The sequence below is a fragment of the Tachysurus fulvidraco genome, chromosome 22 (genome assembly GCF_022655615.1).
Source record: "Tachysurus fulvidraco isolate hzauxx_2018 chromosome 22, HZAU_PFXX_2.0, whole genome shotgun sequence".
In the NCBI taxonomy this organism is placed as follows: Eukaryota; Metazoa; Chordata; class Actinopteri; order Siluriformes; family Bagridae; genus Tachysurus; species Tachysurus fulvidraco.
Window position 1 is genome coordinate 6,407,357 of NC_062539.1, and position 12,926 is coordinate 6,420,282.

At 38.6% G+C, this 12,926-nt stretch overlaps 1 protein-coding gene across 2 annotated transcripts; it reads right to left on the minus strand.

The window, feature by feature from the left end:
• Positions 1 to 185: 185 nt before the first annotated feature.
• On the minus strand, positions 186 to 11,862 carry ralbp1 (ralA binding protein 1). Of its 2 annotated transcripts, none has more exons than XM_027150777.2 (10): positions 11,722 to 11,862; positions 10,270 to 10,605; positions 6,774 to 7,211; positions 5,915 to 6,264; positions 5,232 to 5,393; positions 4,257 to 4,388; positions 3,814 to 3,924; positions 3,441 to 3,562; positions 2,715 to 2,835; positions 186 to 2,486 (listed from the first exon to the last, which is right to left on the minus strand). In XM_027150777.2, the coding sequence occupies exons 2-10, from the start codon at positions 10,517 to 10,519 to the stop codon at positions 2,154 to 2,156; spliced, it is 2,019 nt and encodes a 672-aa protein (XP_027006578.1). In that variant the 5' UTR covers positions 10,520 to 10,605; positions 11,722 to 11,862; the 3' UTR covers positions 186 to 2,153. The 2 variants fall into 2 exon arrangements, with proteins under 2 accessions (XP_027006578.1, XP_027006577.1); XM_027150776.2 differs by having other exon boundaries at positions 3,426 to 3,562.
• Positions 11,863 to 12,926: the final 1,064 nt, after the last annotated feature.

Consider the following 12,926-nt stretch of genomic DNA (forward strand, 5'->3'; position numbering starts at 1 on the left):
GCCCTAAGTCTAACTTTTGTCCCAAACTTTTATTATGACTATTATTATAGTATATATAGTATAATAAAAGTTTGGGACAAAAGTTAGCCCAAAAGTTTTAACCCTTATTGTGTAATTAGGTTTAAATTCTGTACTTTTTGCATTTGAGAAAATCAAATTTAAGAAGTCAACATGACACATATTTGTGACCTGGTTGAAAAAAAACAACCTTTAATTAAGCTCTTGACACAAAATATATACAATCCACTTATTATCCAGCAATGGCATTGGGTTACGGATCTAAATGTTGGGGTTCAAACCACAGATGCCGCTATCGGGCCCTTGAGCGAGGCCCTTGATTCGGTCTGCTTCAGGTGCTGTATCATATCTGACCCTGTGCTCTGACCCCAAAAACCCTAACATGCTGTTATGTAATATGTGAAGTTAAGAATTTTACTGGGCTCTAACATACATACACATAACGAATGTACAGTATATGTGACCAATAAAGGCTTAAGAAAAAAATCAATAATAGCAAATCTATGCAGCGATACAGGACAGGTGACAATTAGATTTGGATGAAAGGAGGGGAATCTTAAGTAGGGTCTGATATGTTCGTATTTTTAGATCATCTACGTCGACGTTCAACATGCGGATGCTTTATTTTCCGAGTGGTTATTTGATTTAATGTGGTGTTCCTGTTATTTATGGTTATTAAGTGCAGTCAATACAGGGCTGTGATCAGAACCTTAGACATTCTCTGTTCTCTCTGTAGTAACACTATAATAATCCTTCACCCAATACATATATATTTACATTATAATAATTGGAATGCTTTCATCACACATAACATATTTATTGTATTTCATAGCATCTGTCTGTTAGTAAAGACAAAGAGCTACAAAAACGTTCAGAGCGTGAAGAACTATCGCAACTTAGACAATGCAAGAGCTTCATTTTCACAAAATGTCATATTAGAACCACTAAAAAGAAACAAAAAAGTGTGAATGGACAGAAACAGTATTTATAAATTCAAGTGGAATTCGTAGTTCTGATAACAAGATGCGAGAAAAAACCCACACAAACACAAAAAGGAAATAGATTATATATAGGGCTTAAAGGAAGGGGAATTTAAACAACATTCTCTATGCTCTTGTGGAACACATTGTAAATTTGGTGTCATTACTACTGCAAAGCAATAACAAATAATCAATCAGAAAGACAACTTAGTCATACAACAATAAAATGGAGAATTAGATAACCGTGTGATAAATTACTGGCAACAATTTGATTAGGTCGTCATACTGTTTAAAAAAAAAATGTAAAAAGGTTTTGTAAACACAATACAAAACCTTTTTTACTGAAATATGTTGACAATGTGACCATCAGCTGATTCTGACCAGATCTCTATTCATTGAACATTTTCACTTTATTTAATTTCGCATGAAGAATATATTTAATAAAAAGAACTGATATTTAAATAATGTAAATATATAAAATCAGACCATCTGAACTTCTTCGTCTGATCTGTTTTATCTCTTCAGTGTAAAACTTCGGTCTGGTTGTAGTCGTTCACCTATGGCACAATGGTTGTATACTTCTTACACTTACACACACACACACATACACACACACAAACACAAATACACACACACACACACACCCCTTCAGAAATAACTTTGCAGGCTTCTTCGATCTTAATCTTGGCGTAAAAAAAAAAAAAGGAGAAATGTACAGAGAAATGAAGAGACCAATATTTTTCATCCCATTTAAGAAATAAATCTGAACCTTTTTCCAGCAAATAGCTTAATAATATTAATAATTTCCCAGAAAATTAGAGATTGGCAGAAATCTGTATATTCCTTGGAATCGGCATTGCCTGTATTTGAACAACAGTAAAATTAAATCCTAACCAAATTTACGCTGAAGCTCTTTTCATTACAGATAGAATTTTATATATATTTTTATTTAGTTTTTCACACACACACACACAAAAAAAACAAAAACAAAAAAAAAACAACCATGACACCTCCTCCGCACTTTACTCCCTTCACCTTCAGCTACATTTTTTTAAATCACAGTTGTGGTCCGAGTGTTCAAACCTGTGAGTTAATGGATCTTTAAAACGTCACCTCACTTGCCACAATACAAGAGACACCGATCACGTGTTTGTTCTATATTGGTGGATTTTGATTGACAGCGTATGTTTTACTAGGAGAAGCTTTTAAACCGTCCTTTCCCGGCTTCCCATTGGCTGGAGTTGTGGAAGCGGCAATGCTGGCATCACTTGGGGGTGCCATGGATACGGGTACGTTGCGTTTGATCGGCTCTTCGGCTCTGGATCGCTCCTCTGGGCTGGGCTGTGTGGGTGTGGCCTGCTCTGCTGTGGGTGGAGCCGTGTGCTCCTGCTGCAGCTTTTGGCTCTGAAGGAGACGGAGCTGAACACGGAGCTCCAAAATAGCTTCTTGCTCCTCATGGATGGCCTGGTTCAGATGAGTGTTCTTATTCTGCAGAGAGCAAACACAAAGTACCTCAGCTACCGAGGAATAAAACGTAAAATACGAATACAAAATATCACAACACAGCAATGCTACTACTTAGTAAATGTCTAATATAATTTTTTTCATTGATTATTATGATTATTGTCCGGAAAAATAAACAAAACATAGAAGAAGAAAAACTATCCAGTTTTACTTCCTTCTATTTTTTTTTAATCACTTCTCTGTTACTCTCACCTCCAGCTCTTCATTCTGCTTCTGTAGGTCTTCCAGAATAATTTGCAGCTCCTCTTCATCCTCGCTCTCACTCTCACTGTCTGAGGAATACTCTTCTGTTTCACTCCGGCCCTGCTGACGGCTGTTCGCGTGCGCGTGTAAGAGAGACATAGTGGTTAAGTCAACAAGGCAATTTTATACCTACATTACTTGCCCTAAAACGTACCACGAGAGAGTAAAAATGCAACAGTCAAAAACCTGGGACTATCTGCAGCACAGGACAAAACAATCTGTTAAAGTAACTTGACCAAAGTAAGTCCACCATATGCCTACTGTACAATGGAGGAATGGACAGTTTCAAAGAATTAAAGAAATACATTTTAGTCTCGGATTCTTTAGTTATGTTTTCATGTTACTGTCAAACTTCCAGACGTCATTTTACCCTCATTTTACTTCTTAATGGAAATGTGCAGAAATACTCAGTTAATCTTTCTAAGCAGCCAAGAAAGCATGATTAAAAAAAAGGAAAACTGTAAAGTCACCAAAAGAAATAGAACATGTACAAACGTTTAAGCTGCTTTACCAAGATAAAAAATAAAACCTTCTGCTCATGAAGTGGGATACAGAATTCCCTAAATTCCTCCGGGATAGTCAGTTAAACTGTTTGATAAAATACTTAATAATTTATTAAGAAATAAATATTTGATGTGTAAGACTCTGTTGGACAGATACCGTGTTAACTCTGACCTCTGTATATCAGCGATCTCAGCACGTAGTCGTTCGATCTCCTCTTTCTCCGTGGCGATCTGCCTGCGCAGGACCTGCTCCAAAGCGATCAGCTCCTCCTGCTCGGTCAGTATCTCGTTTTCCTAAAGGATGAGTCGGAGGCAGACATATTTACTCCTGCGCATTTAGCCCTAATGTTCTGTGTAAGCTGGAAATATAACAGGGGAATGATTGCGTTTCTGTATATACACAGCTCGGGATCGATATATGTATAGCTTACGTCTTAGTCCCTGAAAACTCAGAGTACCGCACAGGATATCCAAAACAAAGCTTCCTTTAAGTCAGTAAATGTATGCTGATTTTCTCTGAATCCAGCAAACCGCTTTGGTCTCACCTGAGCCAGGAGAATGTTAAGAACCTCCTCTTCGTTCTCAGACATCTCCTCTTTGGACACGTCTTCTTTAGACAGGCTGGCGATCTCTTGTGCTATCTTACTCTCACACTCCTGTGTGCAAAAAAAAAAAATTCAAAAAATGTGAAGAAAAGACGAAACAAGATGATGGACTAAATCAGTCAGAATGTGTATCCTCTGTCCTAGTATTTGAAAGTGGGAGTAACAGAGAAGGGCATCCTACTATTATTAGCAGGATTTGAATGTTTATATTGGTAATAAACGGGTTTATCAATGTGAACAACTTACACAAACAAAGAAAGGCTGCTGTGTTTTGTTGAAGTCTTTTAGCATGTTGTTTTGAATGCTGATTTAGCTGCATCACTGGTAAGAATGTTTAGAGTGATGGTGTGTGTGTGATTTTGTGTGTGTGTACACATCCTTGCCTGTCTTTTGGCCTCACGCAGCTTGCGTTTGAGAGCAGTGAGGATACGCTGAACCTCCCACAGACGCTCCTCTTTAGACAGGTCCTTTATCCCAGCCTGCAAATCTCTATGCAGGCGGTTCAGAAGGAACTCCTGCAGAGAAAACACACACACGCACAATATTACAAATAACACTGCCTTTCACTCCCATGATCAGCCATTACATCACTGATCATTACTGAGCAATAGCTGATTTTCTTCCACTGAGAATGAAACAAAGACTCAATTGAAAAATCTAAACTCGTATATCTATCATGCATTTCCTTGTCATTTTTCCCTGTAACTACTTTGCAACTTCCTTTTAGAAAATATGCAAATGTGTCAAAAATAGACTCCACTTCCCTTTGCTGGCAAATGCAAGCCTACAAGTTTCTCACCTTAATGCTGCAACAAGTTTCAAGCGTACTGTATAGAGTATAATAAGAATATGAATCCAAAGTGTTGCATCGAGGTTAGTAGGGTGAAATGATTTTAATTCAATTTACTTGTATGGCACCTCGAACAATTGACTGACAAACAGAATAAAAAATGAAAAAAGTTTCAAATTAAGTTACTATTTATCTCTAAAATTCATGAAGCCTGAGGAGAAAGTGGTGAGGAAAAACTCCCTGAGATGATATGAGGAAGAAGCCTTGAGAGGAACCAGACTCAGAAGCGAACCTCATGCTCATTTGAGTGACACTGGACAGTAAATGGTAAATGAAATGTAAATAATGTCCTTTCTACAACAGTTTGTGGAAATTGTGCAACTACGAGCTCCCGAGGAACTGATAGGCGTCGGGGTCATTTCTGAGTTCATTACAGACACAACACTAATTCCTTCCTGTCAGAGTCTTCGAATGATCGCTGATGAAGACCTGAGCACAAAGCTGACCGACACATTGGCGGTTTAAAGACGGTGTAATAGTCTCAAGTGGTCCTAAAATTCAGCTGTACCTGTCTCCGGATCTCCTCCTTAATACTCTCCTGAGTGTCAGGCAAGGCTGGCATGGTGGCTACGTTGGACCAGCGCAGAGGATGCACCACCTGTTTCAGAACAACGTCCCCGAATAGCTCACGCACATGGGTGAAAAAGACATACAGGACCCGGTTCCCTATCTGTAAACATTAGGAAAGAGAGTTTTCAGTTATTACAAGTAGAGATCATTCCAAGTATTTGGCAGTAGGAAGCTAATAAGGAGAAAAACATGACACAAAGTAAAGTCACAAAGACACAAAGTTTTTGTTTCTGATATCATCATGTCCTAAAGTGTTTTATTCCACTTATAACACAATCATCTGCAAAAGAAGTTAAGAAGATACAGAAAGACTTTTGTATGTTTCACACTAAGTTGTTCTAATAAGATGTTGTATCTACATAATAACAAGATGCCGTTCAACACAAACAATACACTTTTATATTTTATGACATTATGCAAGTCTAGAAAAAATTGCAGATTCAGGAGTAAAACTAGCTTTGCTGGGATAAAACTTAAAAACCATGCAACAGAGATATACATGACCCTGTCTTTAAACTATGGAAGCCTTGTGATTTTTCTAAGATATCTTCAAAATGTCATTATTATTATAAACCTAGTAAAAAAAAACCTGCACCTTTAAAATGATATTCAAACTCTAACCTGTACAGTGGGATTGAGCACAATAGAGATGTTCTGGATGTTCATCTTGGTGTCTGCCTCACGGGCAATCACATGGTCCATATGGGTGATGAGCCATGACAGGAGTAGCCTGCTTCTCTCAGGAACCTCAGCCAGAAGCCGCTGGAACTCGTGCAGCTTCTCTGCTTCGCTGGAGCGGCCGCAAGCATCCTCGAATCGCGGTGCCAGATCTCGACCTAGGAGGTTGTCAGGCAGCTCTCGCAGGTATTGCTTCATTAGGCTGGCCACAGTGTGTGGCTCGTACTCCTCCAGGCACGGGCACTCCTCCCGATCGTACGCCGCTTTCAGCTCGTCCACTTTTGACTTCATTCCTACACAAAAAGAGGTCTTTTTAACTTTGTTGATTTCTATGTACAACAGCAAACATTACATAAATCTCAGTCAAGAACTTCTCTATATGCTTCCTCAGAGACATGCTATCACAGGGCAGCTGAACTTTCTCAGAGGAAAGTGCTATTTGCCCTCTTACACATACATGGGCATGAGAGAGCATAACGCCAGACCTCTCACACAGATAGCTTGTCCAGCTGTGTCTCTTAAGACTCCTGGGCATGGGAGGCTGTGACATCGTATTAATTCACACATGCAAACCCCCAACAAATTTATAACACTGTTATAAAATCCTGGATGCAATTTTTTTTAGAGTGAGTGAGAAGGGTAAGATATCTGATGACCTACAGTAAAAGATTTGAGGATTTTCCTAAAGCCACTTAGTTGTATGTGTTAATTTATTAACGATTTGTTCAATATTAAGAAACTCATTGAAGGCATTAAAGACTGTTTGTTTTTATTTATGTCTTCAGGAATAGACACAGCTTACCGGAGACACGGTAGATGCCTTCACACTTCATGCCATAGTTCTCAATGTAGTCAATACACTCTCTGAAAATGGCCGGCAGCTGTATTCCATCATACAGCGCTGTTCTCCTCACTGCTTCAGCTAACGGCGCTCCGAAAATGGGTCTGACTGTGGCTGGAGTCTCCACTGGGACAGGCTCTGGTTCTGCAGTGCTTGGCTTTTTCTTCTTCTTCTTCTCCTTCCACTGCTTGACCACATCGGCTGCAGTCAAGTCCTTGGACTTCTTGTCCTTGGCCTTCTCCTCTTTGGGGCCTTTTTCCTTCACTTTAAAGTCTTTTTCCTTCTTCTTGGAGAAGCTGGGCTTCTTGAACACGTGGATGCCTTTGGAGCGCTTCATCTTGGACGGGCTCTCGGCCTCGTCAGCCGAGCTATCCTCCTGGAAGGCCGCGTAGCCCTCGGCTACAAAAAGAGAAGGAAAGAAAAGAAAAGCAAATGAAATGAAATGAGGGACAAAGAGTCAGAACTCACCTTCTCCTCTACAGTCCTGATACCATAATAAGCAATCAGGCAGATTATTAAGATGAGAGAAATATCCCATGCCACCTCCTCTCTCCTCCAGCCAATCTTCCTCAAGGTGAGCCATGACCAAAAAAAAAAAAAAAAGAAGAAGAAGAAGAAGAAAGAAAGGAAAAAAAATGGAGGGAGATTATATAAAAAAAAAAAAAAAAAAACACTAAAATGAGGTCAGCTCACAATTTAGCACAATTCCCTGGGAGACTACTATACCCACTCTCTATTTAGCACTTCATCTTTGGAGCCATGACACCTACTTTGCAGAGTGTACTCTCAGTAACTGCGCTCATAACAGCAATCACAGACCATCAGCCAGCACTTATGAGCCTGTCTCCTTAGAGAGCTTTGGAGTCAAATAGAGATTTTGCTCTGCCACAAATACACACCCACAGAGGACAGGAACTGACAAGGTGCATCCTCAAACTGTCCATCTCTTCCTGCTTCCCTGCAATAGGCTATCTAAATATAGCCAGTGGATGGAAAACAACAGTGTGCTCTTTCTCCAGAGCTGTGGAGTAAAATCTGACGCACTCTGCCAATGAGGCGTATAACACGCATCGTATGTTCTTATTCTGTGAAATACAAATACAAAAGCTGATAGTTGTTGGTGAATTGTTTAACTGTCTGGTTTTCATTCTGCTTTGAATCAGTTCAAGTCTGACAAATCTGACTAATTCGAGTCTGACTAAGCTGCATAAAAAGGCTAACAGGCTAATTCTGTGTCAAAACTAAGCTAAGCTAGGCTAAACTTAGAGGCTTAGCTTTAGGCTTAGGTTCAGCTCCAAAATTAAAATATTAATATCAACTACATCGATTTATCGATCATTGCAGGCATTTAAAACATCAAACCCTAACCTATATTCCTCTCTCACATGTTAAATGGATTGTGAAGGCTAACACTTGCTAGAAAACCTGACTTCTGGTTTTAAATTCGCAGTATAATAGCTAGTCTAAAGTTTGCTAGTTTTTAACAGCCTCCTATACTGGTGAAGACTTGCAAAAATTATTTATATTAATTATACCTAACATGCTAGCAAACCTAGCTAAAGGCTTTAAATCTAAAATCCCACTGTTAGCCAGCCTGCAAGCTTGGCTGTGGATTAACATAAAAGCTTACAGTTAGGTAGCTCATTTGAAGCCTCGTCCTAGTTTGTTGTGTTCTAACAGGCTGCAAAATCTACCAGCCCACATTTTATTAATTGGCTAACTAATGGGTATAATAATATAAATATTATATGATGCATAATCATAAAAAGTCATAAAGCTATCTTGCTAGTAACCTTGGCTGAGGTACAAATGTAAAACATTCTTCTCAAAGAAATACTGTGGTAAAAAATAATCTTTAAATAACAAAGTACACAATCTAAGATTTTTTAATTTACTTAAAGCTTTAAAGTAAAAGCTTAGAAGAGTTGAAAAAAAAGAAAGAAAAAGAAGTGATTTACAGCCTCTAATCGCAAACAGTAGTCAACTTTCCCGATGAAATGAACATGGGAAAACAGCCAAAGCTAAATCCAATATTTTTAAAGGATAACTGACAATACAAACTAGTTTATCTGCTGTGATAGCTATTAGACACACTGCCTAAATAAATATCAAATAAAAAAATACTATGATAGATATTAGGTTTCATATTTGTCTTCAAATTTATAGATTTCATAGTTATTTATCAACTGCCTGAAGCAAATAAGCTTGATGCTAAAATGCCACTTTATGGCTGACAAAAAAGTTGCTACAAAATGTACTGATGTGGTATTAAATAATATAAGTGGATAGTGCATAATGAACAAGAAGTAAATATTACACACACAAAAAAGAAAGCCTCAGCTAAAGAACTCTGATACTTGACTATTAGTTTAGACAATAGAATAGTTCACTTCATCTTAGTTAGCATGTACTGTGTGGTTTAGCTTCAATTTTAAGCTACTTTATAAAACTAACTTGCTCGGCATGTAATTCAGTTGAAATACCTACAACTGGAGGGGCAATAAATGTAACAGTTATTAAACAGTCTTCTTCTTCTGGCTTTTCCCTTCAGGGGTCACCACAGAGAATCATCTCTCTCCACCTATCCCTCTTCTGCATCCTCAACACTTGCATCCACTAGCTTCATATCCTCACTAATTACATCCATATACCTCCTCTTTGGCCTTCCTCTTTGCCTCCTGCCTGGCAGCTCCATGTCCAACATTCTCCTACCAATATACTCACTCTCCCTCCTCTGAACATGTCCAAACCATCTTAATCTGGCCTCCCTAACTTTATCCCCCAATCGTCCCACATGAGCTGTCCCTCTCATGTACTCGTTCCTAATCCTGTCCAATCTTGTCACTCCCAAAGAGAACCTCAACATCTTCAGCTAGGCTACCTCTAGCTCTGACTCCTGTCTCTTCTTCAGTGACACTGTCTCTAAACCATACAGCATGGCCGGCCTCACCACTGTCCAACAGTTATTAAACGGTATTAAACAGTATTAGCTGACGGCATTAGCCAAGTGCTGTGGGTGCGTGGGTGCTGCCAGCGCTGAAAGAAAATACAACTAAGCTAAATTCATTAAATTGTAAATTCATTTCAGGTTTCATTTTTTCATGTTTTGATGTGAACTCTTACATAAAACATTGTGTGTAGTGCAGAAATCATGGGAAAGGGGGGCGACTTAAATAACCACACACACACACACACACACACACACACACACACACACACACACACAAACAAAATTAAAATTATTTTATTTAATTTTCCTTTTAGTACCCCTGATATACCTTTAAGGTTCAAAACATGTACACATTTGACTGGTCCCATCCTAGCAATGGAAGTACCATTAAGTACATTTATAGCTAAGAGGGCAAGTGATTTAATCTTCTTTTAAATATCAAGACTTCTTTTAAATATCAACCTACAAGAAAAACAGCAAAGACAGAAATAAGAAAAAAAATCGTACTTCGTTTCTCCTTTTTCTTGAACTTGTTCTTCTTCTTGCCGTGCTCCTTATCATCATCAGAGACAGCATCAGGTGGCTCATGGTGGTGTCCGTCATGTGGTGGTGAAGGCTCGCCGGTGCGGTACAGCCCTGGGAATTTAGTGGGGCTGATCTCCTCTGAGCTAGGGGTCCGAGGCACACCGCTCTGATGCTCTGCCCCTCGCCGCTGCTCTGCAGGGCTGCTATTGGGTGGCAAAAAGCACTCAGTCATCGTCCTGCTGCTTTCCTATTGGCTGATCACGGCAAGCTGCCCTGCTTTCGTTGACACTCTGATGACACTTTACCTCTCCATACTATCTGAAATAAGAAACAAAACATAAAGAATAAATTTTACGCATATGAAATGTTCAAATATAATGTTTATATCAATAGACCGAGAACAAATTTCAAACTTGCAGCGAATTAGTTTAAAAAACAATTTACAGAACATAGCTAATCACTAATCACCATTGTTCCCAACAAGCAATCCCTGAACTCTAGTGTTCTCAACAACCCATCCCTGAACACGACTACACAAAAACAGTGAGCAGTGTTGGCTCATATGGTCTCATACGTCTCTTGGTTGTCGATTGAAGGATCGAGGTTCAAGCCCCAACACTGCTGTAGCATAACTGCCCCTGCATTCCTACCCAGACTTCCTTAGTTGGGATATGCAAAGAAAGTAATTCCACTGTCCTGTAATATATATATACAGTATGTGTGTGTATGTGTGTGTGTCTTCTAAAGGATTCCATGTTCCCAATTCATTCATCCATTCATTCATTCAAACCAATCACTAACTAACATTGTTCCCCAATGATTGATCCCTGAACACCATCGTTACTAATCAATATTGTTTACAACAACCATTTGAATATGCAAATGAGTCTATGGCGTCATCCACTGGCACTTATTAGTTACATTTCCCTGGAAACAGTTGAAAACTCTTAACAGCATTTCCGCTCGAACGAGTAGCAGCAGATCTGTCAGTCTTGTTGTCATGAATTGAGCTGAACCGGACACATTAAAACGACATATAGGCGCCATTTACGTTAAGCTTCACGACTATAACATAACGTAAATTAGCATCTATGTAAACAATGACGTGTCATCATGCTAAGTTAATCAGGATTATTAGCTTCACATTAATCAGCTTTGAGATAATGTATAATTATATAAAATAAGCTTTTACAGTCTCACAACCGTTTGTAACGTATTAGTTTCCCCTGCTATATAAGCTAGCCCCCTATGCTAGCTGGCTAACAGTCAGTTAGCTGAACTAGTGCACAAACCCTGTAAAGGATCGCGTTATATATCCAGTGGCAACTCTGAGATCCAATACGAGACAAAATCACGCATGTTAACAAACGGAATAAAACACAAATATGTCTACAAATATGTTCAGATATCGTTAAATTAATTTCCTGCACCAACCTGCTAGAAATGTTCATTTTCACTGGGCTGCTTCCTGTTGCCGTGTTTACGTGCCGACTGAGACGTGACGTGAGTTTGCGTGCGTTAGGAATTCTGGGAAATGTAGGCAATGACACAGCTAAAATTAGTCGGATATGTTCACCTCTTATAACAAGATCTGGCAAAAGACGAAAGGCAGATAAAAGCAAAATAAACACACACACACACACACACACACACACACACACACACACACACACACACACACACACACACACACACACATATACTGTACATACATACAGTGCACACATACACACACAAATACAAACATACATACACACATATATACAGTACATACACACATACATGCATACAGTGCATACATACAGTGCATACATACAGTACATACATACACACGTACATACATACATACGGTGCATACATACACACGTACATACATACATACACACATACATACATACATACATACATACATACACACATACATACATACAGTGCATACACGTACATACATACATACATACACACATACATACATACATACGAACACACATACATACACACGTACATACATACATACACATATACTGTACATACATACAGTGCACACATACACACACACACAAATACAAACATACATACACACATATATACAGTACATACACACATACATGCATACAGTGCATACATACATACACACGTACATACATACATACAGTGCATACATACACACGTACATACACACATACACACATACATACATACATACATACATACATACATACATACATACATACATACATACATACATACACACATACATACATACATACAGTGCATACATGTACATACATACATACACACATACATACATACATACGAACACACATACATACACACATACATACACACGTACATACATACATACACACATACATACATACATACAGTGCATACACGTACATACATACATACACACACACACACATACATATATACATACATACATACATACATACATACATACATACATACATACGAACACACATACATACACACATACATACCAAAAATAAAAATAAAAATATGCGTAATATGCATTCTTCTTCTTCTTCTTCTTCTTCTTCTTCTTCTTCTTCTTCTTCTTCTTCTTCTTCTTCTTCTTCTTCTTCTTCTTCTTCTTCTTCTTCTTCCTTTTCTTT